Genomic DNA, 26,841 nt, shown 5'->3' on the forward strand with positions numbered 1-26,841 from the left:
ACGGGCGACTGCAGGGTTCTAGGACGGCACACAGGAGACTGCAGGGTTCTAGGACGGCACACGGGCGACTGCAGGGTTCTAGGACGGCACACAGGCGACTGCAGGGTTCTAGGACGGCACACGGAGGTGACTGCAGGGTTCTAGGACGGCACATAGGGGCGACTGCAGGGTTCTAGGACGGCACACGGGCGACTGCAGGGTTCTAGGATGGCACACAGAGGCGACTGCAGGGTTCTGAATGTGTCTTCGTTTTCCTTTTCTTCTTTTCCTCTTCCTTCTGTAAGAGTTTTGAGGGGAAACTCAGTTTTTGGCTGCTGCAGCACTCACTTCTCTTCCTGGGCTTTTATACAGACTCAAGGCCCACAGTAGAGACACTGGGACCCACCATGAAGAGCGAAGAGACAACCACCCCGTATCCCATCGACGAGGAGGCCACAGAGTGTGGGGAGAACTGCAGCTTTGAGGATGGTAAGGATGGGGGGGGCAAGAGTCATATATCAGCTGAAAGGTACTGACCAGTCAGAATGAAGGCTGGCCTGTGGCTGGTCAGAAGTGGAGGGGGTCTTAGGGAAGGGGTTAGGGAGATGTGTGTACTCAGGGGCTTGAGGCAGTGGCTATTTCCAGTTACGATTGAGTCAGCTCTGACTCTTGGTGACCCATGTGTGTCAAAGTACACTTGTGCTCCATAAGATTTTCAGTGGCTGATTTTTTGGAAGTAGATCACCAGGCCTTTCTTCCAAGGTGCCTCTGGGTGGACTTGGACCTTCAACTTTTCAGCTTAACCATTTTTACCACCCAGGAACTATTTGTTGTTATTGTTGTTAGGTGTCTTTGAGTCCGCCTCTGCCTCATGGCAACCCCGTGCACAATGGAATGAAATGCTGCTGAGTTCTGTGCCATCTCCACGATCAGTTGTGACCTATAGGGTTTTCAGTGGCTGATTTTCTGAAGTAGATCACCAGGCTTTCTTCCTAGTCCATCTTAGTCTGGAAGCTCCACTCAAACCTGTTCAGCATCATAGCGGTACATAATCCCCACTGACAGATGGGTGGTAGCTGTGCTTGAGTTGCACTGGCCAGGAATTTAGCCTGTGTCTCCTGCACGGAAGGCGAGAATTCTACCACTGGAACACAACCCATATATTCAGATATTGTAACAGCCAATACAGCCCTTCTGATGTGAACCCACTGATCGTCAGCTGAGACAAGAATCCATCCAGAGAGAGCTCCTCCTTTGAGAAGTCGTGCTTTATGCCCCCACCACCTTGCTTCCCCTGTGAAAGGAAAGCCATTATCATCCTTTGAGTTCACAGTGAGGATAGTTTTTCCAGCTAAGCTGTGTCTTCAGGCATAGTCAAATGAAGATCTAGAATCCTCTGAGTGATGTGGTCCATGTGGCATGAGAGTTGGGTTAATTCAGCAATTAATCATTACTTCATAGCACTTCCCTGTGTTTTCCACCACTGCTGGTTTAAGAAAGTGGAACAATTATGATTCTATGAGATAGTGCACCTCATCTCCTATGAGGTGAGTGCAGGTCAGAGAAAAAGGCAGAAATGTGGAAAGACACCCTCAGCCATTCCTTCAAAATGAAGGGGCTCCTCGTTTCTTGATCCATCTCTTCACATGGGAAATCTACATTGCTTTTGTTTTATCTTCTAAGCGTTTCCAAGTCAGAGAAAAGCAATAATTGGCAGACCCCAAAGGCAAGTCACATTTTAAATCGTACTACTGAGGTCACCAAATATGAGGATATTCCTCATAAAGCACACGTTTTGGAACACCTGACATTCTTGGCTAGAATTTAAAGCTTGACAGCCTCAATTTACAGTACATTACTGATTATTAAATGTTCATTAGAGAAAATGAGGGAAGATTGGCAAAGAGACTTGGGAAGTGATAGAAACATAAAGATGTAGCACCAGCTCAGTAGGTGGATGGTGACACCTCTGTCAAACCTGCTCGCTCAGACACTTGACAAGAAGAAGGGCTGCACTGACGGAGTGGACTTCTCCAAGATGTGGCTGCAAAGACGAGTGGGAGGAAAGCCAAAAATAAATGCTGAAGTTGTGGGACTGAAAAATGATAATTTAATGCATATGCTTTTGGGAATGTGCTTTTGTGTATTATGTGGGTGGAGGGGGAGATACTATTGGTCAGGGTTAGTTGAATGCAGAATTCTGACATTTTAATGAACTTGTTTTTGTTTTATGAAGAGAAGAAGGAGACTTGGAGAATCTTCCAAGACATGTTTAAGATAGTTTGAGAGCCAAAAATGGAATGCATAAGGAGTTAATGTATGATATTGGATTAGCAGAGTTAGCTTGTAGGGGATAGGGGTGCGGGCTTCTATCTAAATAACAATCCAAAGGAAAATTTAACAGTCGTGCTGCAAAATTTCAGAAGTTGATTTTTAATATAACTGTCCTGTTTATAGTGGTTTCTTTCATTTGAGGTTTCTTTGGTTCCTCCCTTCTCTTTTTGCAAAAGATCTTTCTGTGGAATTTGGTTCCTGAGCTACAGTATGCATGTAAACATTGGGAAGGAATTACTGTATATTGAATTACTCCATATTTTTGAGTGGAAAAATAGAAATTCAAAAATTGTAGGGAGGACGGATGGTGAGGGCTAAGGGCTGACTTTTCCAAGCCACAGGTTGATGCTTCTGTAATAGATTCCATGTGTTTCTTCTTGACAAAAGCTGACTTTGGCCAAGGGTGGGCAAACATTAAATATTTTCTGTTGGGAAGGGGAAGCACAAACAGGGTCTGGTGGCAATCTGCCTCCTGCCACTGAGGCAGATAGTGCTCTTTCCCCTCAGAGGTGGGCCCTCCTCTCCCACATGGCGAGCAATTTGTTTTTAGCAGACTGCTGTTCCCTGTAGGCTTCCCTAATCCTGCATCCTAGGCCTTCCCCATGGAAATTTCTCTCTGGGAACCCTGGGAAGGGAAGTGAGAAAGCCAAAGACCCCCTTCCTCCCTGCTACCAGCGTCAGGCAGCACTTTTCTGCCATCTCACAAGTGCTTCAGGCAAGCATCCAGATTTGGGTTCCCATTTTTTCTCTTTCCCGGAATTCCACCCCCACCCCCACTTAATCACATGTTTGGCATCAACTCTTACTGGATCATTAAAGCTGGATGGAGCCTCAAAAGAAACGCTTTGGGTTCAGTCTGCTGGCTTAGGCAGGTGAAAAACCAAAGCAGACAGTTGTTGTTGTTAGTTCCTGTCAAGTAAATTCTGACTCATGATGACCCACGTGTATCAGAGTAGAACTGCTCCATAGGATTTTCAAGGCTATGACCTTTCGGAAGCAGATCGCCAGGCCTGTCTTCCAGTGCATCTCTGGGTGGGTTCGAACAGCCAGCCTTTCAGCTAGTAGTCAAGCACATAAACGTTTGCTCTACTCAGGGACTCCAGCCAGTGTGTAGTCACTTTCTTTCCATGGGGAAAGGGTTCGCTACTGCCCCTACGATCCTGATCTTCAGGCACTCAGCGTGATGTGAAATTACTTTCCTTCTGGTCAGGCCTGACTTGGGGAGCTGGCTGGTCTGTCTCCTACATTTTGCCCCTATAATGCCAAATTGCCCATCTCATAGTACCTCCCCATGGGGGTGCTGAGTTGTCCTTGTCTTCTGAAACAAGAGACGTATCACAAAGAGGTGAAGGAGGGCAAACAAGCCTTCCTTGTTTCTGAGGTCACTTTCCCCTCCCTGGCCAGGTTCCTCCCAGGCATTTTAGCTTCTCTGGATGCTAATGGGCTGCCCCCATTACTTCTGAGAGCAGGTTGGCAGGAGATGAGATAACCCTTTTTTTGGGAGCCAGACTTCCACTGAGGCACTGGGGACATATTCTTCACTGGCATTTAAGGAACTGCGATTTTCATATTTGTCTGCTCTCCAAGGTGGACAGAAGAGGCTGATTAGAGCCTGAAGCCATTTGGTGGCCTCATTTATAATTGCTTACTATGGGAACCACTGGCAGATTTGGCTTTCATGCCTGAGAAGGATGAGACCAAAGGCTGACCCGAAAGCTAGTGATCGCCAAGATGAGTTAAATGAATTAGCAAAGGGAGCCACTTCTTTCTCTGCTCTCCACTTAGGCTTTGCCGGCCGTGTAAATAGCACCAGTGTGGCTGTTCTCTGAACCCATTTCATTTGCCTTCCTCTGGGTTATTTATTTATTTTCCCTTTCAGACAAAGAATTGCAGCTCCCATCAGGATTCAATTGCAACTTTGATTTCCCTGAGGAGACCTGTGGTTGGATGTATGACCATGCCAAGTGGCTCAGGAGCACCTGGACCGGCAGCTCCAGCCCAAATGACCAGACTTTTCCAGGTAAGCCAGCTGCAAGTTAGGAGATGAAAGAGTTAAGGCTAGCCTACTCCATGTTTTTCAGACCCAGATTCCCTTACAAGCTTCATAACTTCCCACCGCAGAGTAATCCTCTGCTCTTTGCCCACAAACCACCGTAGTCTTTGCTCAAGACGTCACCCCACAGAATAGTTGGTTGGTGGTTCCTAGCCCTCTCTTGTGATTACAGCACAGCTTGGGAGATGGGAGGGAGAGAGGAAGGCCAAGAAAAAAGAAAGAAAGAAGGAGAAATTGGGAGGTCCTAGGAGATGGGATGAGTCAATGTCCCCTTGTTCCCATAGCAGGCATTTGCTGCCACCATCACGGAGCCGTTTGTCAACTCCAAGGTGGGTTTGTTCTTAACATGGCTCACTGGGAAATCATTGGCCTTGAGTCAGACTGATACTGCTTCAAGGGTATCATCGCTTATGTAGCGAACCAAGTCAAGGGACTGAAATGTTGCCACACCCACAGGTTTCCAACATTGCTGCCAGGGACATGGCTTCTAGCAAAGTGTTGCTGCTAGTCTTCGAAATATTAAGCTGACCCTTTTGGTTTCAGAGAGCCAGATTTCAGAAGCCTCTGTTGGCATTATTGATAGAGACAGGCTGCCTTTAGCCCTTTTAACCAGTATAAGCAACAGTTGTCTATTATCTCAATTCGGGGCTGGGGTTGGGGGGCGGCAGGGAAGGACTCCTTTGTAATGTTTACTACTTTCAGTGGTGTAAATACTCCTAACCATTGCCGTCAAGTTGGATTCGTGGTGACCCCATGTGTATCAGAGTAGAGCTGTGCTTCGTAGGGTTTTCAATGGCTAATTTTTGGGAAGTAGATCGCCAGGCCTTTCTTCCAAGATGCCTCTGGGTGGACTCCAACCTCCAACCTTTCAGTTAGCAGCCCAGCACGTTAACCATTTATATCACCCAGGGGACTCCTACCATGGCTGAATTTGAGCTACCAACATGAGGTCATTGGAGGTGTAATTGAGAAGAGATTAAAATAGAAACTGATGAGTTTTAAGTATTACTTTTAGTTTTTAATATAATTTATTTGTAAGTTTATGTAATTTAATTTTTGATAATGACTGTGCTTAACAACTGGCTTGCAAAATTCCAGAAAATTTAACAGTCGACTCTTACAAGCCAGTACAAGTCTGTTCCAGGACACCACTGACTAGCCTTAGATTTTTCTGTACCCTAGCCCAGGCCATAGGCCCCCATATGCATTTGAGAGGACAGGCATTAATTCTGGAAATTCAGAGATCAAACTTTACCAGAGTACAAAGGGAAAAGGCTAGAAAATAAAAGGGGGAAGAGAAAGCTCCCCCGCTCCCCACAGGGTTCCGAAGAGCTGCTATGCTGACCCTCACCCCAAGGACAGCTGTGTCCCCTGATCCCAGGGGGCAGCAGTGGGGCAGGCACCATGAAAGCACCTCTAGCCAGCCTCCTGACATGCTTCTCCCGTCACACTCCTCCTGACACACTCTTCTTAACACACTCCTCCTGACACGCTCCTCCTGACTTGCTCCTCCCAGCAGGCTCCCGCACTTGCTGTCCCGGAGGGTCACAGCGTCTGCTCCGGAGAAAAACATTTTCATATTTCAAGTGTTTATCTCTTCAGCATTTGAGTGCTCAGAGAGATTAATATCTGCAGATCACCATGGCCTCGGGCAACAGGAGAGAACACTTACCCTAGTCCCAGCCATAATCACTCTCCCCCTTCTTGTTCACTGCAATAATGTTTAATTAATATAATGAGCCTCCTGCACGTTGGGAAAAAAAATACTTATTTTTATAACCCAGCCTGGATTTTTCATTTCATTTCCTCTCCTATGAGACTTGCTCCAATTAATTGGTTGTCTTTCCCAACCCCCACCTTTTGTCCAAACGTCAAGAAGGTTTGCTGGGTATGTGTGTGTATATATGTAGTGTTCATGTGTGTGTTTGCATGCTCATATGTGTATGTACGTGCTTGCATATGTGTTTCTGCCTGAAGGTGTTTGTGGTTTTCTGTGTGTATGTGCATATGTGTGTGCATTTTGTGTGTATATGCATATGTATTTATAAATATGTATACACATGTGTTTTATGTGTGAATCTGTGTGTGCTTGTGTAAGTATGTCTGTGTGTGTATGAGTGTTTCCGGTTTATATGCATGAGTATGTGTGTCTGTGCGTGTCTGTGGGGTGTGTGTGGAAGGGAGCTACTTGGCAAGAGCAGTTTGGATGAAGGAATGTCGATGTTTCTATACAGGGTGGGGGATTTACTAGCTCTCATTCAGCATCCATCTTCAGGTTCTTTCTCATAATTCCAGCGTCCTCCTTTGTACTCTTCTAAGCAGATTTTCTCTAAGAATGTCCAAGCCTTCAAGGCCACCAGTTAGCAAGTGACAGCTCTGGGACAGCTTACGTTACTCTCCATTTGACCCTGACCTTTACCTCTGCCCCTTTGCCCCTTCCCCCCTGCCTCCTCCTTGTCCAGCCCTCACCCTCACCTGAATGCTTGTCAGCTGACCCTCGGCTACTGGTTGCACCCGAGTTCTAGTCTTTGTCCTCCTTCAAGTTGATTCATTACACCCTGCAGTTTGGGAGGGCCTTTCAGAGCAAGCTCATGAAGCGGGCAGAATTCCAACCTTTGGCTGAATGGATGGGACGGAAAGAAAATTAGGGCCATAAGGAATCTGCTAAATCTAATGTTGTTCCTCCCTTACGTTATTGAGAAGGAAAATAATTATTTTGCTCTTCCAGGAGGAGTCCCCGAAGTTTGGAGAAGTGGCACTTGTAGCCGCCTCCAGAAAACAAAATCATAGTGTTATTCTCAGAGCCCCTTCTTCTGTCTTCTGATGATTTTTAAAAAGCATTTTCTGAATTTCCCATTTTCCTTCTCCTTACAAAACTTGGTATCGGGCTTCAAGCAGGAGAAGATAGAAAGCCCTTTCTGCTCAGGGTGGTCCTTTCTTCTTCAAAAAGAATGGGGCCCTGAGGGGAGCAGTTGGGAGAAAGGAAACAGCTGTGCTTGGTTAGGGGCAGGGCAAATGCTAATGGGTTCAGAGTCTCTGGCTCCTTCTAAGTCAAACTGCAAGCCAGAAAGGCACCCACACTTTGCCATTCCATGAAGAGGAGGCCATTCTCCTCCTCGGAGAGAAGTGTGCCCTATGTTTTATCCCCTTATTAGATACGCAAACAAAGGTGATTAAATTTAAGAAAGGAAGGTGTGTCCATGAAGTGTTGAGGAGTAGGGTGGAAGAAAAGGGAGTCAAGAAAAGAGAGGAAGTAGCCATGTTGAGATATCATACACAGCCTATTTGATTAGAAGTGTCTCTGGAAACTACTTACATTCCTTAGATATTTTCAGATTTAGTTGTTTTCTTTTTTGTTTGTGTGTGTGTGTGTTTCTTTTCTTTTCCTTTTAAGTAAGTAATTAGTTCTTTTGGCTGGTGGTCATGGTTGCTCAAGGCTGACAAGACACCCACTGGTTTTATTCCACTGTTTTTGTTTTTCAAAATAGTCTTTGAGGCCACTCAGAATTTCTTTTTTTTTTAGCTTTTTTTGTGGCTTAGCTGCCTGTAGTATGTTCATACTCGCCCCTGGGGACCCTGTTCCGAATTCAGTGACCCCTGGTGGTTGCAAAGGACCCAGTGCCGTGTTCTCTGAGAAGCCACTTTGCCTTCTCTGTAGCTACAGTGACATAGGAAGTGTCCGTGTTTATTGTAAACCTTCGCAGGAGTCAGCATATTTTCTCCAGACAGTCTCAAGTACTGTGACCATTAAAGAGTTCGGGGGGGGGAAGATCAGATTCCGGTTTTTAAGGAATGAGGCAAAAACTCCTTGAGGTGATATGGTGAGCTTATGTGTCCAGAGCTGCACCGTCCAATACGGTCGGCACTGCTTAAATACATGTGGCGATTTAAATCCAAATGGAATATAATTAAAAGTTCAGCTCTTCCATTGCACTAGGCACATTGCAAGGGCTCGATAGCCACATGGCTGTGGACGGTGCCGATGTGGAGCCTTCCCATCTTTGCAGAACGTTATATGGGACGGTGCTGCTCTAGTGCCTTTAGACATCAACATGAGAGGGAACTCCGGGGCCCTTGCTGATGCTATCGCTCTCTGGTTTGGTGCAAAACAAGAAGCAAGTAGTAGGGGGAAGTGGGGAGGGTGTCATCTCTGTGATCCCTTGGCAGGACTGTTCAGTTGCTGGTATTTTTATCATTGTGTGTTCCTACCTTCAGTGAGCAACCATAATAAAATAAGCAAGTAGAATAGTATTAAGTGGTGTAGGAACTATTTCTTTCCATCAAAAAAAGCATCCTATGTAAGTACTAAGTAATATCAGTAATAATTATTATATTATAATTATATTACTGTCTGGAATGAGGCAAGAAGGAATAAAGGGTACCATCCCAGTCCAATGGGGCCAGCTTCAGCACCTGCAAGTTTGTTCTCCCTAAATGTATGCTGTTTTATACATTGGTTGACCTTGTGAAGTGTCATTATAATGTTACTTCTTTTCAGTAACTTTAAGTCAAGGTAAGGAGAGCTATAAAGAAAACAAGCAAAGCCCATTTGGAATGGTGCTATATTAGGAAAGGACAGAGTTTCGGCTGCCTAGCATTTCCATGTTTACAGGATTGAGAGAACAGAACCTTCACTCTGGGCTCTCAAACAAGCTCAAGTGGGAGTAAGTCAAGAATGCTGATGTTCTGAGATATGAAAATTTTATGAATGGTGACTGTTCTACTAGATGTAAGTGGTCAACTTATTGAGTCCTCATTTGGCTTGCTTTGATACAAGTTAGGCCATTGAATATGTTCTATTAGAGCAGCAACCAGGACTGTGATTCATTGTAGGACATGCACAAGAGAAGACTAAGTGTGGATGGGTATGGATGGGTGGATGATTACAAGGAAATAAATGATGAGTGCACTTGCTTATGTTGGGCCTGATTTTTGACAGTGTATTAAAAAGCAACTATCTGAGCTCAGAAGATCTTCCTTGTAGGTGGGGTTGATGGCAGCAGGAAACCCAGGCACTGAATTGGCATTAGATTGAATTGCTTCAGAAGGAGGTTGCTTTGGCTCTACTGGGTCATAGCCACTGCAAATAGAGAGACAGGAACTTTTCGGGCTGTGGACTTTGGTAGATAAAAACCAGGAACAGCTTCGCTAAAAGGAAGCCAATATTCAAGGACTAATTTCAACTGGAAATGAAAGAATAGAGACCCTTCTTTAAGGAAGGTAGGAAAACATCTCTGGCTTTGTAGAAAAGACAGCAGTGGCGAGTAGGAGCTATTACCCTTGTTTTCTGAAAGTCATGATTGGTCAAGTTCCCCAGCCATGTGTGGATTGATAATGAAGGGGCAAAACCTTCGGAAAACCCTAAGTCCAAAACAAAAAACAGCTATAGGTAGACTCCTGCAAAGACCAAGCCTGAAATCTTCAAATGTTCACAAAATGGTCTATTGTAAACCTTGAGAACATCCTGCTGAGATCACCCAAAGTCAGTGTTTCCCTTAACTGGTTGTTAATTTGAAGACCTTAGCAGAGATAGACTGACCTTGGGAGGCCAGCTGAGGGGCTGACTCATGTTTTAAGCATGACCTATACAAAGAGACTACATCTCCTGCAGCACTAAATATTCTTTCAGATGGTTGTTCTACTAGGAAGGCAAGATGCTAGCCAGGAGATGTGTATGTTGGACAGATGGTGTGTTTGGCTTTGCAATAGCCAGGAAGATCAGGCTGGTGATTTATTTCAGGGTTTGGAAAGGTGTAGACACAATCGATTCCATTGCTGTTTGGCCAGCCACAGTCATGTGTTCACACTGCATTATTCCACTGAAGCCAGATGCAGCCATAAATCGCCAGGTGAACTATCAGGAGACCTTTCCCAGAGACAGCAGCAGGTTACAATGCCTGAATGTCCCTGTCCTCTGAGCTTCCTCTCCACCCTTTTGAACTCCTGTTGTTAATTCCCACGTGATTGTTTTCCCTGTATCATGGGCAACAACAGATGTTTTGAGTCAAGAACCTAGTAAAATGCCGCCCAAGTACGTCAGGTCCTGGAGGAGAGGAATTGTATCTCTGGGACATTTTTTCTTTATTCTTTTTCAGCAACTGAACATATTTCCTTTCCATTGTCTTTGTGTTGGAAGCTATCCATTGCTAGCATCACACAACCGTCAGCTACAAGAACAAGAAGGCGGCCTCTGGCAGGCAGGACCGGTTCTGAGCTGGTCAGTTGTCATGTTCTGGCCACCTCTTGACAAAGCCAAAGGACTTTTCCTTAAGGCCCAAGTAAATCAATGAAATAGCCCACCCATGCCATGCCAGCCTTTTTCTTATCACGTTATCAACAGCCACCGTGTGCTTAGAACTTAGAACTCCGTGTTTGTTAGTGGTGGCCATAAATTGGGATATTCCAGAAGAATGAACTTTACTTGCAGCACAGTGTTCAACTGCAATGTCTGCATGTGGATGCCCTGACTTAAAAAAGCTGAAACAGTACACTTGAAAGGGGTCAATGGGACCCCACCACCATAACTGAGGACCTGGAAAGTAGATATTTAGAGGGGCAAGGGTCATGTTTTCTGGGGAAGCGAAGACTAAGAGTTTTAATTCTTTATAATTGAAAATGTTTCTAGGTCAGAGGACAGAAACTGGCTGTGCTCCATCAGGGATAAAAGGAGGAAATGTGTCTAAATGACAGCAGGAAAACTTAGGACTGGATTTAAGAAATTCCTGACAGTTAGCGTTGTGACCCAGAAAACATACTGCCGACATGGCCTATGGAATCTCCTTCTCTGGGGAATGTAAAGCAAAGGATGGACAGCTGTTTGCAGGGATGTTTTCAGAATGGTTCCTCCGGGAGACAGGGCTGGCTTGCTCTCAATGATCTCTTGAGATCCCGCTCTTGTTCCAGGATCATGGGATGTATTATTTCACCTACTGTAGATTGACACAAAAGACATAATGGGCAAGTTGGGGCTGGCTGTTTTCTGGGGTAAGGCAAATCTGGGAATCCATCCTTGTTCCTAAGAACATCTTTATTGTACTCAGACCACACATACTTCCCTTTGGGTCTTAGATTGGCCTTCCCAGGTTATTTGTTTTCCTTCTACCCTTTTTCTTCATAATAAAGTAAAGGCTGTGTGTATAGCAAGAATAGTAATAATAATGATAATGTAACTTTTATTGAGCCCTTACTGTGTGCCTGTTACTGTGCAAAGCACTTTATGTGGCTTGTTCCATTCACTCCTCCCCATAAACTTACTGTTATTATATCCATTTTACAGATGGGAAGACTGAGGCATTAAAAGGTTAGTGAGCATTAGGCCAGGATGCTAACACAGGTGAGAGCCCATGCTCTGGTGATTATACTCAGTCCAATCAGGGCTCATGTCTTATTTCCATCACTCTCTAGCAATAGTCTTAGACCCATTACTTCAATTCTCTGAACCTCACTTGCTTTACTAGTAAAAATGGATAAAATAATACTTTTTTCACTGGGCTATTGGGAAAATTACATAAGATAAGGTAGGTGAAGCATCCAGTAGGATCCTGTAGTATAATACCTGGCAATAGTAGGTGCTCAGTTAACATCAGTTTTCTTCCCCGTGCTTCTCCCCTCCACCCCTTCCCTGGGCCTTTCCTGGTCTGAACCATTCCTTCATGGTGTCCCTGGATCTAATCAGCCCTCTCTCAGTGACAAGCAGGGATGTTTTGCAGCTCAGCGTCCCTCTGACTGATGTCTACTGCTAATTCCTTAAATTTACATATCATCTTTCTTCCCTGGAGCTCATAGCACTTAACAGACAAGTGGGGCACAAATGATTTAACTAAGTGAAATTCAGAGGTCTGCTTGTCTTGAGATTCTGCAAACTAGTGGATTAGCTCAGATGTCAGCACTGAATTATGATCCTTCAGCTGCTCGTGCGTAGCACGCTACTAGCATTAACTCCCTGGTCTTCCAACAGTCCTTTAAATCATGCATAGCAATTATCATCTTATTGTAAGAGAGAGAGAAAAGATGAGAGGAAATGTGAGGAGAGGAGAGGGGATGTCTAGGGTTCCTGGGAGAGGCAGTCCATGAAACCTTTCGCCTAAATGTGACTTAAGTTTTAGTAACAGGATGCATAAATAGAACAGAACCAGATAAAACCCAGTCAGCCCGGTTCTTCACACTTCCACACACGTTTTACTTACTAAATTCTAACCATTATGCTATGATTCCCCTGCTGCTTACGAATATAAACTCACAAAAGTGACAGTACTTCTGCCAAGCAATTTTCAGTCAGCAAGTACACAGGTCTTACTTGTGAAACTGTGAAGGAAGAAGACTGAGTAATAAGTCTCTGAAATTTGGTTTCCTTTATATATGAGGTGGAAAAAGGAAAGACTTGGAAATTACCAGGAGCACGGGAGCATTTGGGGGTTCTTGCTGGTGGCTCAGTGGACTGGATGCTTGCCCAGGTCACCCTGTTATTATTTATTCACCTTTGAAAATGGGTGTTGGCTCAGGAGGGTAGGAGGGAATTGAGAAGGGATTGTATGAATCTGAAGGATTACCAGAGGCTAGCTGATTCTCCCTCTGTCCTTACTTCCTGTCATTCATTAGCCATTTAAAAACCAAAAACACCCATTGCCGTTGAGTCGATTCCAACTCATAGCAACCCTGTAGGACAGCGTAGAACTTCCCCATAGGGTTTCCAAGGAGCAACTGGTAGATTCAAACCGCTGCCCTTTTGGTTAGCAGCCAAACGCTTAATCACTGCACCACCAGGGCTCCTTTTATCCATTTGCTTGCTATTTATTCACAGGAACAAAGTTTTCTTGGAAAACATATATATATATATGAGCCCCGGTGACATGGTGGTGAAGTACTAGGCAGTTAAAGGTCAGCAGTTTGAACCCACCAGCTGCCCCGAGGGAGAAAGATGTGGCAATCGGCTTCCATAAAGTTTACAGTCTTGAAAACCTTATTGGGCAGTTCCACTCTATCCTCTGTCCTATTGGATCTCTGTGAGTCAGAATCGAGTTGATGGCAATGGGGTGTATAAGTTAGCTGTCATCAAGTCAGACCCCAATGCGTGGTGACCCCATGCACAACAAAACAAAACTACTGCCCCATCCTGCACAGCTCCATGATCAGTTACCAATCAGACTGTTAGGATCCATAAGGTTTTCACTGGCTGATTTTGGCCTTTCTTCCTAGTCCATCTTGTCTGGAAGCATCACTAAAACCTGTTCAGCATCATAGCAACATGCAAGCCTTCACTGACAGATGGTGGCTGCATAAGAGGTGCATTGGCCAGGAATAAAACCCAGGTCTCCTGCGTGGAAGGCAAGAACTCTACCACTGAACCACCACTCCTTTATGTACATATATATGTATATGTGTCTATATACACACACACACATACACGCATATGCATGCATCTACACACACACACATACACACACACATATATGAAATTATCTAGGGGCAAGAGGGAGAAGAAGTATTAAGCCTTATATGCGTGAGACCAGGACCTGACAATCTAACTGGGAGGATAAGAAAGACACACATGGAACAGTTAAATTATAGTGGAAGGCAGTGGGTTGTTAACCTGCTGAAATCCATGGAAAATAGCCTCAAATCCTTTTAAAAACAAGGTAAAACAAGTGGTACAATCAGTAAATGCTGGAGTTGTTGAGGGAAGAGGGAATTAATGTTGCATGTGCCAGAATGGCTGGGAGAAGAACTAGCAAAAGAGGTGGGATAGGTGGTGTGGTGGGAGTGAGGAATTACAGGTAAGAGAATAAAAGGGGGCAACGGGCCCAGTGGGGAAGCCGGTTTGCCTTGAATAGAGTGTGATTGCAAGAGCTGTGGGGGCAAGGTACCTGCTGCACAACTGAAATAAAGAGCAGGAAGGTTAGAAACCTCATTCACGTCTCGGCTCTACTGCTTACTAGCCTCTCTAACATGGACAAGTGATATTAACCTTCCTGAGCCTCAGTTTCTTCGTATGCAAAGTAAGATTAATAATACCTTGTTCACGAACATACAAAAACAAAACCAGTTGCCGTGGAGTTGATTCCAACTCACAGCAACCCTATAAGACAGAGTAGAACTGCCCCATAGGGTTTCCAAGAAGCAGCTGGTGGATTCAAACTGCCAACCTTTTGGTTAGCAGCCATAGCTCTTAACCACTCTGCCACCAGGGGTTCCTCACAAACGTATAGGAAGGATTAAATGAAATAATGCATATGAATGTGCTTCGTGACCCATAAGGCATTATGCAAATAGGAGTCATAATTATTATCATTAACAGCAGTAGTAATAGCATCTGATAGGGGAGGAGTAGGGTTGGGAGATCTCTGAGTGTCTGGTTTGTAATGTCAGTGTCTCCTCCTTTAGCAGATCATTGTTGTTGGGTGCGGTCAAGTTGATTTTTGACTCATAGCAACCCCACGTGACAGAGAAGAACTGCCCCATAGGGTTTTCTAGGCTGTAATCTTTACGGAAGCAGACTGCCAGGTCTTTCTCCTGCGGAGCCACTGGATGGTAGCTTTGAACCGCCAACCTTTCAGTTAGCAGCTGAGCATTTAACTGTTGTGCCACCAGGGCTCCTTATGCTCTTCTATAGACAACTACCTTTTTTGTTATCTGTACTGATTTAGGCCTTGAAGAAGTCACATGTTGCAGAGTACATGGACAGACATGGTTCTGGATGGTTAAGGAGACAAACTGGAATCCCAAATATGCACCCTAATCTGGCCTAATTTGACTCCCAGGGAGGATGGCTTCTGGAGTAGTAACCTTGGAGGGTCTGATAGGGAGAGCAAGTAGGATGTTCATAGTTCCCGAGGAGTAAGAGAGCTCTGTGCACATGCCCAGATTAACATGATGCAGCTGACCCTGAGGGGTCTGAGGTGCCCCACATCCATACTGGGTATTTGGTAGAAAATATCTTCACCATCTTGCAGAAGCATTCAGACTAAGTTGCTCCTATGTTTCAGCCCCAAAAAGAGGCAGTGAGCTTTCCTCTTCAAATGCCTCCTTGTCCTCTGTATAAGTGGCCCGGGAGTTCCTGCATCAGTTGGATTTGTAGGTGCACGCCCCAGCACCTATGTCTGCAAGGCATGGTCTGCTAGCAGTAATGGAAACTCAGTCTTCTGCATAGCGTTTGATGTATTTGAAACCACTGAGCCAAAAGACCATTCCCCAAACATTTGAACGGGTGAAACCTAGACTTCCCAGAGTGTGTATATTCTCTGCTAAACATGTAGTCTTTGCTGATGATAATGACAGCGCCTGTTATCAGTGAAGCTGTGTGTGCCTGGCTCTCTGAGAAAGGCCACCAAGTTCAGACCTTCCCAGGTGGGATATGGAACGAAGGGCTGTCAGGCCCTCTGGATACCCACCCCACCACACACACACACACACACACACACACACACACACACTCAGCCACTATTCCCCGTTCTGCTTGAAGTTGACATTGGACTTTCTGAATTGCAGTCACAGTTCCTAGAGCCTCGGCATCATTTAGTAGCGCCGGTGGAGACAGAAGGTTTTAAATGTCTTCCATTTGGACAGCGCCCAGCCAAGATGACAAAGGCTTGAAGCATAAACCACCTGGCCAGAGTCATCCTCCAATTTAGCAGCCACCTCACCCCTGTAAACCGTTCCTTTATAATTCTGGTCATTAGATTTCATTGGCCCTTTGAGGAAGCTAATGATGAATAAGACGTGGGTCTGTCCTCTGAGAATCTAGTGGGGGAAGACTAGCATGTACACAACCAGCTAAGACATAAGCCAGACTGAGCAAAGTGCTATTTATAAAAACAGGTACAAAGAACGAAATACGGAAAAGTAGGCAGAAGGGACCAATTTGACTTAAAGACCTCAAGAAGGGGCATCAAGAGGACTCAGCATTTGAATCAAGGTCCTGAAGGAGCCTTAAGAAAGGAACTGGAAAAAACCAAACCTGTTGCCATCAAATTGATTCTGACTCATGGCAACCCCACATGTTACAGAGTAGAACTGTGCTCCATACAGTTTTCTTAGCTGTAATCATTACGGAAACAGCTCACCAGGCCTTTCTTTTGCAGCACCACTGGGTGGGTTCAAATCACCAACCTTTAGGTTAGTGGCTGAGTGCAAACAGCTTGTGCCACCCAGGGACCAAGAAAGGGACACAGGGTCTGGAAAGCAAGGGCATAACACCCAAAGTCCAGTCCCAGCTTTCCCTGGAGGGTCCACAGCTGTAAAGGGGTGTCTTTCCTAAGCATTTACCAGGAACCACTGTTTGGGTTTGTTTCCCCCAGATGACAAGAATTTCCTGCGGCTGCAGAATGATGGCCGGAGGGAGGGCCAGTACGCACGGCTCATCAGCCCACCTGTCCACCTGCCCCGAAGCCCCGTGTGCATGGAGTTCCAGTATCAAGCCACAGGCAGCCACGGGGTGACGCTGCAGGTGGTACGGGAAGCCAGCCAGGAGAGCAAGCTCCTGTGGGTCATCCGCGAGGACCAGGGCAGCGAGTGGAAACACGGGCGGATCATCTTGCCTAGCTACGACATGGAATATCAGGTGGGGTGGTGAAGGGAGACGGGGAGTGAAGATGCAAGGGAATCGTTGTGATCTGTGTTTCAATATTTCAAAGGGCCGTGCCCATTCATCATTAGGGAACGTGGTTAAGCCCTGCTGTTTTCATTGTGTTTCTCCCGTTGTCATGGCAACTAAATGACACTCTTATTTGTTACTCAGAATGTGCCTATCTCTACACCCAGACTTGGTTCTTTGTTCCTCCTATTGCCTTTTATATTGCTGAAATCTTCTCCAACAAATGTTTCTTCTCTGCATTTTATTTTAGATTGCTATCAGGTAGGCTGACAAAGGCACACAGAAGCCAGGGAAATAAATACAAACAAACCCTCCACACACAAGGGAAGAGGCCTGTAGAGCCTCCTTAGAATCCGAGAAGGAAATGGGAACAAGCTCCCAGACCTGTCCCAGGGACTGTGAACACAGGAAAGGGGGGTGGGATGCTGTTTGCACTCTGTGGCCAGCAGACCCAAGAGATTCCCAGACAAACGGCTTCCCTCTGCACAGCACCACGAATTGGGTTCTATTATCTCTGTCCCACAGAGCAAGAGACTGAGGCACAGATGGGTGCGCACAGCTGTGGCTGAAACTTGGGTAGGAGTAGCCACGCTGTGGAAGAGGTGACTGAGAACCAGCCAAAGCATTAACCTGCTCCTCCCCAGACAAGAAGCAGCAACAGATGGCTGGTGAGGCAGCCAACTGCTTGCTCAGCTTGCCAAAGGACATGCGCTAGTTTGCAGAGAGAACCTGGGGAGGGAGAGAATGAGGGATTTGAGACCACAGAGCAGACGGACTTCTGTGTGGAGCCTGCAGTCACTCTCTCTTGAGGTTGTAGGGTGTCCTGAGATCCTTCCCACCCCAACCTGGGTTCCCACTTACACACTTGTAAACATGAAAAAACCCATTGCCATCCAGGTGATTCCTACTCATAGTGACCCTATAGAACAGAGAACTGCCCTCATAGGATTTCCAAGGCTGTAATCTTTACCCAAGCAGATCACCAGGTCGTTTCTCACACGGAGGGGTTGGTGGGTTCCAACTGCTGACCTTTCAGTTAGCAGCCAAACACTTAACCACTGCACCACCGGGGCTCCTTAATACACTGGGTTGTAAGTACCTGTTTGCATTTTAGTCTCACCTACTACCTGGTGAACTTCTGTAGGCAGAGGGTCTTAACTTATTACTTTCTGTAACTGTCCTTGTGCCTGACACCTAGTAAGTGCTCAGTAAACTATTGGTGAAAGAACAAATCATTTCCCTCCTTGTAGTGATCATGGAGCTGTAATAATGGAGCCAGAAGGCAATGTCACTCCCAAGGTGATCCAAACCTTTGTGCCGTATTTCTCATGTTACCCCCACCTGCTCATGTCTTCTGAGTTTTCAAACGCCTGGATTGGGAATTTGAAAGATTTATGAGAAAGGAACCTCAAAAATAGCTAGGGAAATTTCAACCCTCCCTTAAACACACCCTGACTGTGGTCATTTTAATCAATACATTCTAGTTATCAGACAACGATATCCATCACCTTGTTGGTTTTTTTTTTTTCTTTTTAATCCCCTCAAATATGCATTTGATTTGGACTAACTCTTTTTAAATTAAGATTTCAAGTGCTGTAGCCATGTGGGCAACAGATGTGTACCAGGTGCAGGCAGATGCACACATGCATTTACATACTCATACACCTACACACACACAATTTAAACTACAGTTAACAGAAAATTAGAACTCTTTGCACTGTTTGGGCCAGGAAGCTCAGTTAACAATGACTCTTGTTCTTCTGGCTTCTAGATTGTGTTTGAGGGAATGATAGGGAAAGGCCGTTCAGGAGAGATTGCCATTGATGATATTCGGATAAGCACCGATGTCCCACTGGAGAACTGCATGGGTATGTCACTATCCACCTCTACATGGCTTTTCCAAATTAGACACCAAGGGCTGGGGTATACAAGAGGAGGCAGCATGCCATTTCATAGGGTTTAGCCAGTGGGGAGGGCAGCTGCAGTCCATGAGAGAGGTGAAGGGTGGGTGTAGTTGCATCTTAGGCTGACTTCAGGATGGGAGGGGTGGAGATGAGGTGAAGGCTTATATCCCTGTTCCCAATCAGAAATAGACATGCACTAAGTATATGGAGACCCAGGGTGCCAAGACCCCATCATCAAACTCCAGCTTTTAGCAAAGAAAATGCTAGAGGACGAGAGCAACTGCCAGTCAGAATTACATGCTGGGAAGGTTTGATGGATTTAATGGAAGCCTTCACTGGGGAGCAAAAATAGTGCATATGTTATATAAGAGTGATAACACGATTACCTGAGTGGTTCTTTTACATGAGTGAATTTCACTGCAGACTACATACAGCACATGAAGCAAGATTTTAGACTTTGCTCTAAAGTTAGTACTGCTAATGCCCAACATCCTAGAGTTGTTGTAAGATTAAATACTGCTTGCCCGCTGAGCAGCACAGGAGGGACGCCATAACTGTCACCTGGGTCAGAAGGCCTAGCAGCCAGCCCACCTGAGAAAGACATACATTTTACTCAGTGCCCCCGCTGTGGAACGGGTCACTCCAAGGGACCCCGGACTATCTCCCATCAGAGCCACGGACATTCCCAAAAACAAGAGGGCAATCCTGAGAAAGACCAGGACCCACTTTCAGTGGGCAGAGTGGCTTTAATAACTCACCAAGTGCTTTTCTAGGCACGAGGTCCCTGGTGTGTGTGTGCCTAGTGATGTCAGAAGCACCTGGGACTGCCCCAGTTCCCCTGGACACCTCTCAGGCCTTGGGCATCTGAAAGTAATCCAGGCTCTGAGAAAGTAATCAGTGGTAAGTGACTGATTACAGTGCTTTTGGGGTCCCATTACTCTATGAAGGACTTTTTGTTCCAGAGCAACTTTGAGATTGTCTCCCCACCCACCCTGCCCGATGATGATGATGATGTGTTAGACAGTCTTGAACACGTGGAGGACACGGACAGATTCAGAGGGTATTATGAAAACACCTAAGCCACCTTCATCATACCCTGTGTTCACCCATGATTTCTTCCCCTTATCTAACTCAAATTTTTTTGTTTCTTTTTTTCTAGAACCCATCTCAGCTTTTGCAGGTGAGAATTTTCAAGGTAAAAAAAAAATCGCATGCCTTTTCCTTTCCCCCATGTGATGTGAATTTGGTGGGGGCTAAACCTCCAAATTTGGCAACTATTGCAGTAGAAAATAGACTCCACACCTTCCCAACACTAGATGGCGCCAACAACACCTCTAGATGCAGGGAAGGGGGATTGAGATCCTCACTGTCTCTTGTTTAATTAAAGTTTAGAAACCTATAATAGAGACAAATAGGTTACAGATAAACCTTTCAGCCTTGCATTGTCCAACGGGGAGCAATGAGGCTGAAAATGCATGAGTGGTGAGAAAGGAGAAGCTGTGGGAAGATGGAACCAAAAAAAAAAAAAAAAATCAGCAGTAAATTAAAAGTGAAATGAGATGGCAATGATTTATTTTAGCCTGAAGAGGGTTTCTTTGAAGTTCCAGGGTACCAAAGCAGCAGTCTCAATTAACCTTCAGCGAGGTGCAGTGGCTTGCATTTGTGTGAGGCAGGAAAGTTAGGGAAAAGGCACAAGGAATGATTATCATAAGGAGGAAGACTTGCAGAATTCAGGAGCTGGTGGCTGGTAAAGGGAACAAGGAGACACATTCGATGACTGGAGTTGGAGTCGTTTAAACGCAGGACTGGACTGAAAAACAGAAAGGGACATTTTCTCCCTTATAAAGTAAATAGCAGAGCAAAAAGAGAAGAATTTGGGACGCTTGCCTCATCCAGGAAAAAAAAAAGGCCTCCAACCTTGGGTGATGGTAAATATCTGTGCCATTAAAATGCATGGGTTTTACATTTTTCCCTCTTTGCAGAACAACTGATTGGCACAGCTGAAATTTCCACCCAGGTTCTGAATGCTAGTGTTATCAGAAGCCACTCTAAATGCATCGCATCCCTTCATTTGGCCTGAGTGTAAAACCATATTCAGAGACACTCACCCTCACCCAGTCACAGGGAGTTTTTATAACCCATTTTATCCAAGCAATTGTGAGGGGCTGTACTGCCTGGGTTTAACCCTACAGGTGACAGCTTTTCAGAGATAAGGGAAGTCATTTTTATATCTGACGTCTAGACTTGTTATCTTGACTCTCATTAATCTGTCCAGCTCGTGGCTAGAGAGAGATGAATTCCTGCTTTGCCACCTAGATGTGCTCTCTGACTCCAAATCATCTCGCCTAATTTGCCACCCATCACCCCCAGCTTTAAGACAATAGATGAGGAAGGAGGCAGCAGAGTGGAACAGAGTGATAGATCTAAATAGAATATATTTTCTTTCTCTCTCACTTTTCCATGCTTCCCTGAGCCCCATCCCCACTGCTCATTCCGCATTTTAAAGTATTAAGAGTATTCATGTACACAAGTTGGTACTCTTTGGGTGTGAGATCTATATGAATGCAAATCCAAAGTATTGGAGGGAAAGCTGAGAGCAAAACCGAACGGCTTGGATTACAATTGAATTCAAGTTCTAACCTTCAGGACTCAAGGTAACGCTTGTGTTGGTGAAGTAAAACCTGCTTATGTTTTTTCACCTGACTCTTATTGGGTTGTTGAGACTCAAAGCTCCCAGGAAAGGCTGGTTAAAGTCTTGCCAGTGACTGCCGCGGACACCGTTTTTTGTGAGCACGCGTGTCCTGGCCCAAGATTGACAAGTGTGGTGGCTAAGTGCTTCGATTCCGTAAGACAACAAACAAACCAGGTCACATGGGCTCTCCTTGAAGCTGTGTTTACCATGAGGTTTCACAGTCCGGTGGTGTTCTCTTTTTTTAAATATATAAATAATACATAATCAGAGCAGCCATGCTCATTTAGCCAAAATAAACAGAGGGCTTAGTGTCTTGAAGGTAAGAATTTCCAGTGCACCTATGGTGGGCTGGCTAGGGGATTGAGCAAAGGCTGTTCAGGTTGTTGTGTAGATTGGTTTGTGGCTGTCATCTTGGAAGATGAGCATCTTTGGAAGGAGGAAACCCCATTTTAGGGAGCAGATTCTTGGTTTAGGAACACAGGGTCAAGACTGGAGTTGGAATTGAGAGTGACAGTTGTAATCACATTGGCATTTTAAGTTGGTAGTCATCCAGATGAACCCAGGGCTGGGAGTTCTCTTCTTGTTGCCTAGCCTGGAACATGCAACTCTGTGTCTTAATTCAAGCAAAGTTGTCCATTTGGGGGAGGAAGGAGGAACGCGTGCTTCATCTAACCAAGTGACTGGCATAAGGTTCCTCTCCTGGTCAGGACAGTGGGGCCCTCTGTTGATCAAGGCACCAGTGATTTGGTACCTAAGCACCCTTTTCACTGAAAGGCAGAAACAAGGAGAAGTCAGGTTTGGGCAGACAAGATATGGCGAAACCCTCTTAACAACAGACATTTACAATGCTAGTGTGTTTTTAGAATTTGAGTTGTTTTTCTTTTCCATTATAAATTAACCATCAGACAGAAATAATTTCATTCCTTGAGAGAGACCAATGTGTACTAGGTAAATCTCTAGGGAAATGCAATAAAAGTGGCCTTTGGACCTGGGCTTATTAGATATTCTTATCTTTTAGATTTTGAGGTATCTTTCATTTTCTGCCTCTTAACTCATTTCTTGCCTTCAAACATTTTCTTTTTATTCAAATCACCTTGTGTTTTCTACTTAGTGGGAATACTTTGATTGTATCCCATGGTGAGTCAGTGATGAAGAGAAACAAGGCATGGAGGAAGAGAGCTGTGCAGGAAAGGGAGAAGACAGGATGAATAAGCTGCGCTGGCATGTGATTTTTAAAAAGACCTTTTTAGTTGCTGTTATGAGTCATATTTGAAACAATGTAGCCTGGATGTGCATTTGTTTTTTTTTAAGCCGTATCTATAAACATGGTGCCGTCATGTATCTTTTCCTAGGACTTGAGTTTTTAACAAATGAAAAACTGTGTAAAGGGAAAAAAATGAGAGAACTGAAAAGTGGTGTAATTAAGGTGATGGATTGTTTCCTCTTAACCAATACTTTCTTTTCTCAATAAGAGAAAAAAGAATAATAAAGAAGCCAGTAAAAATATATGAAGCCCATAATTAGAGTTCTGTAGTTGTTGACCAGGTGGAAGCAAGAGTTTCTTGGTGTTAGAGGCTGTGGGCTTTGAACATAGCATGTGTGGAGTGACTGGGCCTGGTACCCTACCTGTTAGAGCCCCATGGAAGCCCAGGCATGGTTGTATGTTGAAGGTGGTGGTTAGAGTGGAGGATTCAGAACTGCTGTGTCTACTACTGATGGATGCTGAAAGGAACATCAGTATCACTTCTTTACCACTGTGACTGTGGGTTTATGGCTTAGGCCATTTCTGAGGGCCATGGAGTCCATCTTCTGGAGTTCACTAGGCACCTCTCTGCTGACCTTCACGATTTTCATCCAGGTAAAGCAGGAGGAGTCTCTGGTAGCACAAATGGTTAAGCACTTGACTACTAGCCAAAAGGTTGGTGGTTTGAACCCACCCAGAGGCACCTCAGAAGTCAGGCCTGGCGATCTGCTTCCAAAAGGTCACAACCTCTGCACACATGGGCTCACCATGAGTCGGAATAGACTCAATGGCAACTAACAGGGACAACAAAGCAGGAGAAAGTGGACATCAAAGGCTGTCTCATGGCTGCAGGAGGGGCGGAGGGGTGCAGTCGTATCGGTACATTTTGGTGTACTGAGAGGACTGGCTAGATTTTAACTGTCTGCCTCAGGTTTTGTTGTAGGCTGTTTGTTTAGTGCCAACTGGCCAATCCCTGACATTTCCCGCCCCGTCTCCCCTTTTCCATCACCACTCTCATCCCCAACGGGCTGCCCCCAGAGGCTTTGTCCATCAGGTCACGGACCTGGGATTGGCCTCTGCGTCCCTTTCTCCCACGGCTCTCTCTGCTAGCAACACTTCTGAGACGTGGTGAGGGTTAAACAGGGTTCTTGCACGTAATCCACTGATGAAAGGCAGAGTTCTTAAACCCTGCCAGGGGTCCAGATGGGCAGCTGTGGTGTGTGAATCCCTCTCCTCAGGGCCCCCCACCCACCACACGTCTCCAGCTGCCAGATTATGACTCGGTGTTGCTGAGCAAGGAAGCATGGAGATCAGATGTGTGTAAACTGGGTACTGCTTGGCTGCTATCACTTGCCCGGGGGGACGCCGAGGTGTTCTTTGTGAGTTTGCTTGCACACACTGCCTCCCTGTCACGGCGGCCTGACACATCCCCTCCCCGAAAGTTTACCATTCATCTAAACAGCTGCCAAGGTCAGTTTGTCTAAGGGGAGAAGGAAATTTTCTTTCCCCCGACTTGTTCTCTCTGCAAAAACACAAAGGCAAGCCTTCGTTTAAAGAAAGTAACATAAGCGCAGGGAGCAATGGTAGTTCAGTGGTAGAATTCTCGCCTACCACGCGGGAGATGGGGTTCGATTCCTGACCAATGCACCTCATTCACAGCCACCACCCATCTGTCAGTGGAGGCTGGCGTGTTGCTGTGATGCTGAATAGGTTTCAGTGCAGCTTCCAGACTAAGGCAGACTAGGAAGAAAGGCCTGGCAATCTACTTCTGAAAATTAGCCAGTGAAGACCCTGTGGATCACAATGGTTTGATCCACAGCCGATCATGGGGATGGCATAGGGTTGGGCAGAATTTCCTTTTGTTGTGCATGGGGTCACATGAGTCAGGGGCCAACTCGGCAGCAGCTAACAACAACAACAGAATAAGCACCACCAAATGATGACAAGCATCAGAGACTTCGTCCAGTCCCAGATCTGAATCTGGTAGACACGGCAGTGTAGATAGAGAATGTAAAAATGCTAGCCTAGTGAAAAACCTTCCGATGACCCCCCAGACGCTGCCTGTAAGGCAACGCGAGAAAGTCATTTCTCAGGGATGCATTGCACGTTTACATTCTCTTTCCAAACAGATCAGTGGCCGTGACTTACATTCTTCTAGTATCTTCTGTAAACTTTCCTGGAGGAGCTACCTTTTTTTTTTTTAATCTCACAAATTAAATAAACCTTTTATCTGAAATGCCCCTTCACTAGCCACTTCATTTTCAACCTGTACAGAAAGGACTTTCCAGATAGGCCAGGCCTAAAACATGTCTTACTTACAAATGAACCTTTTTTTTTTTCTCCTTCTGAGAGAAAAGACTCACCATTGGTATCTTTCAAAACATTGCCTTTGGAAACCTGGGTGACTCCTCTAGGTCCAGAAGACGCTTTGTAAACTTAGCTGTAGGAGATGCTTTGCCTTTTCAGTGATTCGGTGAGACCCTGTCTTGACTGAGACACAGCAATCCTCAGACAGGTTCTGGCAGAAGTAGGAGGCAGAAAGGAGGAGGGCTGCTTCCTGCTCTATCCCTACTTGGTTAGACTGGGGAGTCTGCAAACTTTTCCTCTTAACAGCCAGATAGTAAATATTTTAGACTTTGTGGGGCATACAGGCTTTGGTGCAACTGCTCAGCGCTGCCATTGTCATGTGAAACCAGGCAGAGACATATGTAACGAAATAAGCATGACTGTTCCAATAAAAACCTGTTGCTGTGGGGTCGATTGTGACTCATAGTGACCCTATAGGACAGAGTAAAACTGCCCCAAAGGGTTTCCAAGGAGCGGCCGGTGGATTTGAACTGCTAACCTTTTGGTTAGCTGCCGAGCTCTTCACTACTGCACCACAAGGGCTCCTCCAATAAAACTTCATTTACAAAACCATGTGGCAGGCTGGTTTAGCCCACAGGCCATAGTTAGCTGACTCCTGTGTTACAGCATAGGCTGAGCATTTTGTCCAGCTGGCTGTAGTCTTGTCTCTGCCACTTACTGTCAGTGTAAACGTGCCTCAGGGGCTCTGGACCATTGCTTGGATTTCACTGCGTGCTTCTCTGCCCTCCTCCTCAATTTTCCTCTAGATAAAACCGTGAGAAGACCTCTTATCCTCTCACATCCTCAGGTCCCGCATCTGAAGATTAGGATAATAATAGTAGGTACTTCATAGATTGTCATGAAGAATAAAAAGGATGATTCCATGCAACTCATCGCCCAATGCCTCGCTCACAGGAAATGACCGCTCACTGAAGCTATTGTTATGGCTATGTTTCCCCATTGCTGATTAATTCAGTAACCCTATTTTCACAAGAGAAATGGAAGGAACGCTCCTACTGTGTAATTTTTTCCTTATTATCTCCCATGTGTGGCTTCTCAGGATTTATTATTTCTCAAAATTCAAATTCTTTGCATTCACATTGCCGCTTTCTCCAGAGAGCTCAGAACGTTACAGGTGGAAGCCTACTCAACCTTGCAAGCACACTTGGAGTTATTGACTATTTAAATATCTGTTTCTCATTATCTCACACAATGAAAAAAACTTTGTGGAGAATTAGGCAGGGGGTGGAAATTAATGAAAAATAGTTAAGGAGTTGAAAGTATTTTCCAGTTTAAAAAAAAATAAAAGATGTATGAGTAAGCTGCAGAAGCTGGAATAATCCAAGGGCAAGTTCGGGTCATCACTTCACAAGCTCTGGGCAAGGTTGAAGGCTTGCCCATGTTCTTTCTCCCATTTGGGGGGACCTAGCCCAGGCCCCCTTGTTATGAAGCAATGGCCCAGCCACCCCATATGGCTGAGGAGGCAAGTGAGGCTGAAATACAGCCACTCACCAACCAGGGTACCTGGTGCAGGTCGCATGTGCCCAAAGGGGGCACCTTTTTCCACTTTCACATAGAGGCATGATGTGAGCCAGCAGAGCTGTGTCTAGCAGTTGTTTTCCAAGTCTAATTGTTCTGTGAAGTACCAGTGGGTTATCAACATTTACCAGGGAGTCTGAAAGTTGGTCCAAAATACATTCC

General features: G+C 45.4%; 1 protein-coding gene across 2 annotated transcripts in view; it reads left to right on the forward strand.

Annotated features, from left to right (window-relative positions):
* The window catches only part of NRP2 (neuropilin 2), a 126,193-nt gene that overhangs the window by 74,333 nt on the left and 25,019 nt on the right, over nt 1-26,841 (forward strand). For both annotated transcript variants that reach the window (XM_004378255.2, XM_004378259.2), the window contains exons 11-15: nt 352-468; nt 4,193-4,333; nt 16,660-16,922; nt 18,727-18,823; nt 20,019-20,039. In XM_004378255.2, the coding sequence (XP_004378312.1) occupies nt 352-468; nt 4,193-4,333; nt 16,660-16,922; nt 18,727-18,823; nt 20,019-20,039 (639 nt within the window). The remainder of the gene's footprint in view (nt 1-351; nt 469-4,192; nt 4,334-16,659; nt 16,923-18,726; nt 18,824-20,018; nt 20,040-26,841) is intronic.

The sequence above is a fragment of the Trichechus manatus genome, unplaced genomic scaffold (genome assembly GCF_000243295.1).
Source record: "Trichechus manatus latirostris isolate Lorelei unplaced genomic scaffold, TriManLat1.0 scaffold00056, whole genome shotgun sequence".
NCBI classification, from domain to species: Eukaryota; Metazoa; Chordata; class Mammalia; order Sirenia; family Trichechidae; genus Trichechus; species Trichechus manatus.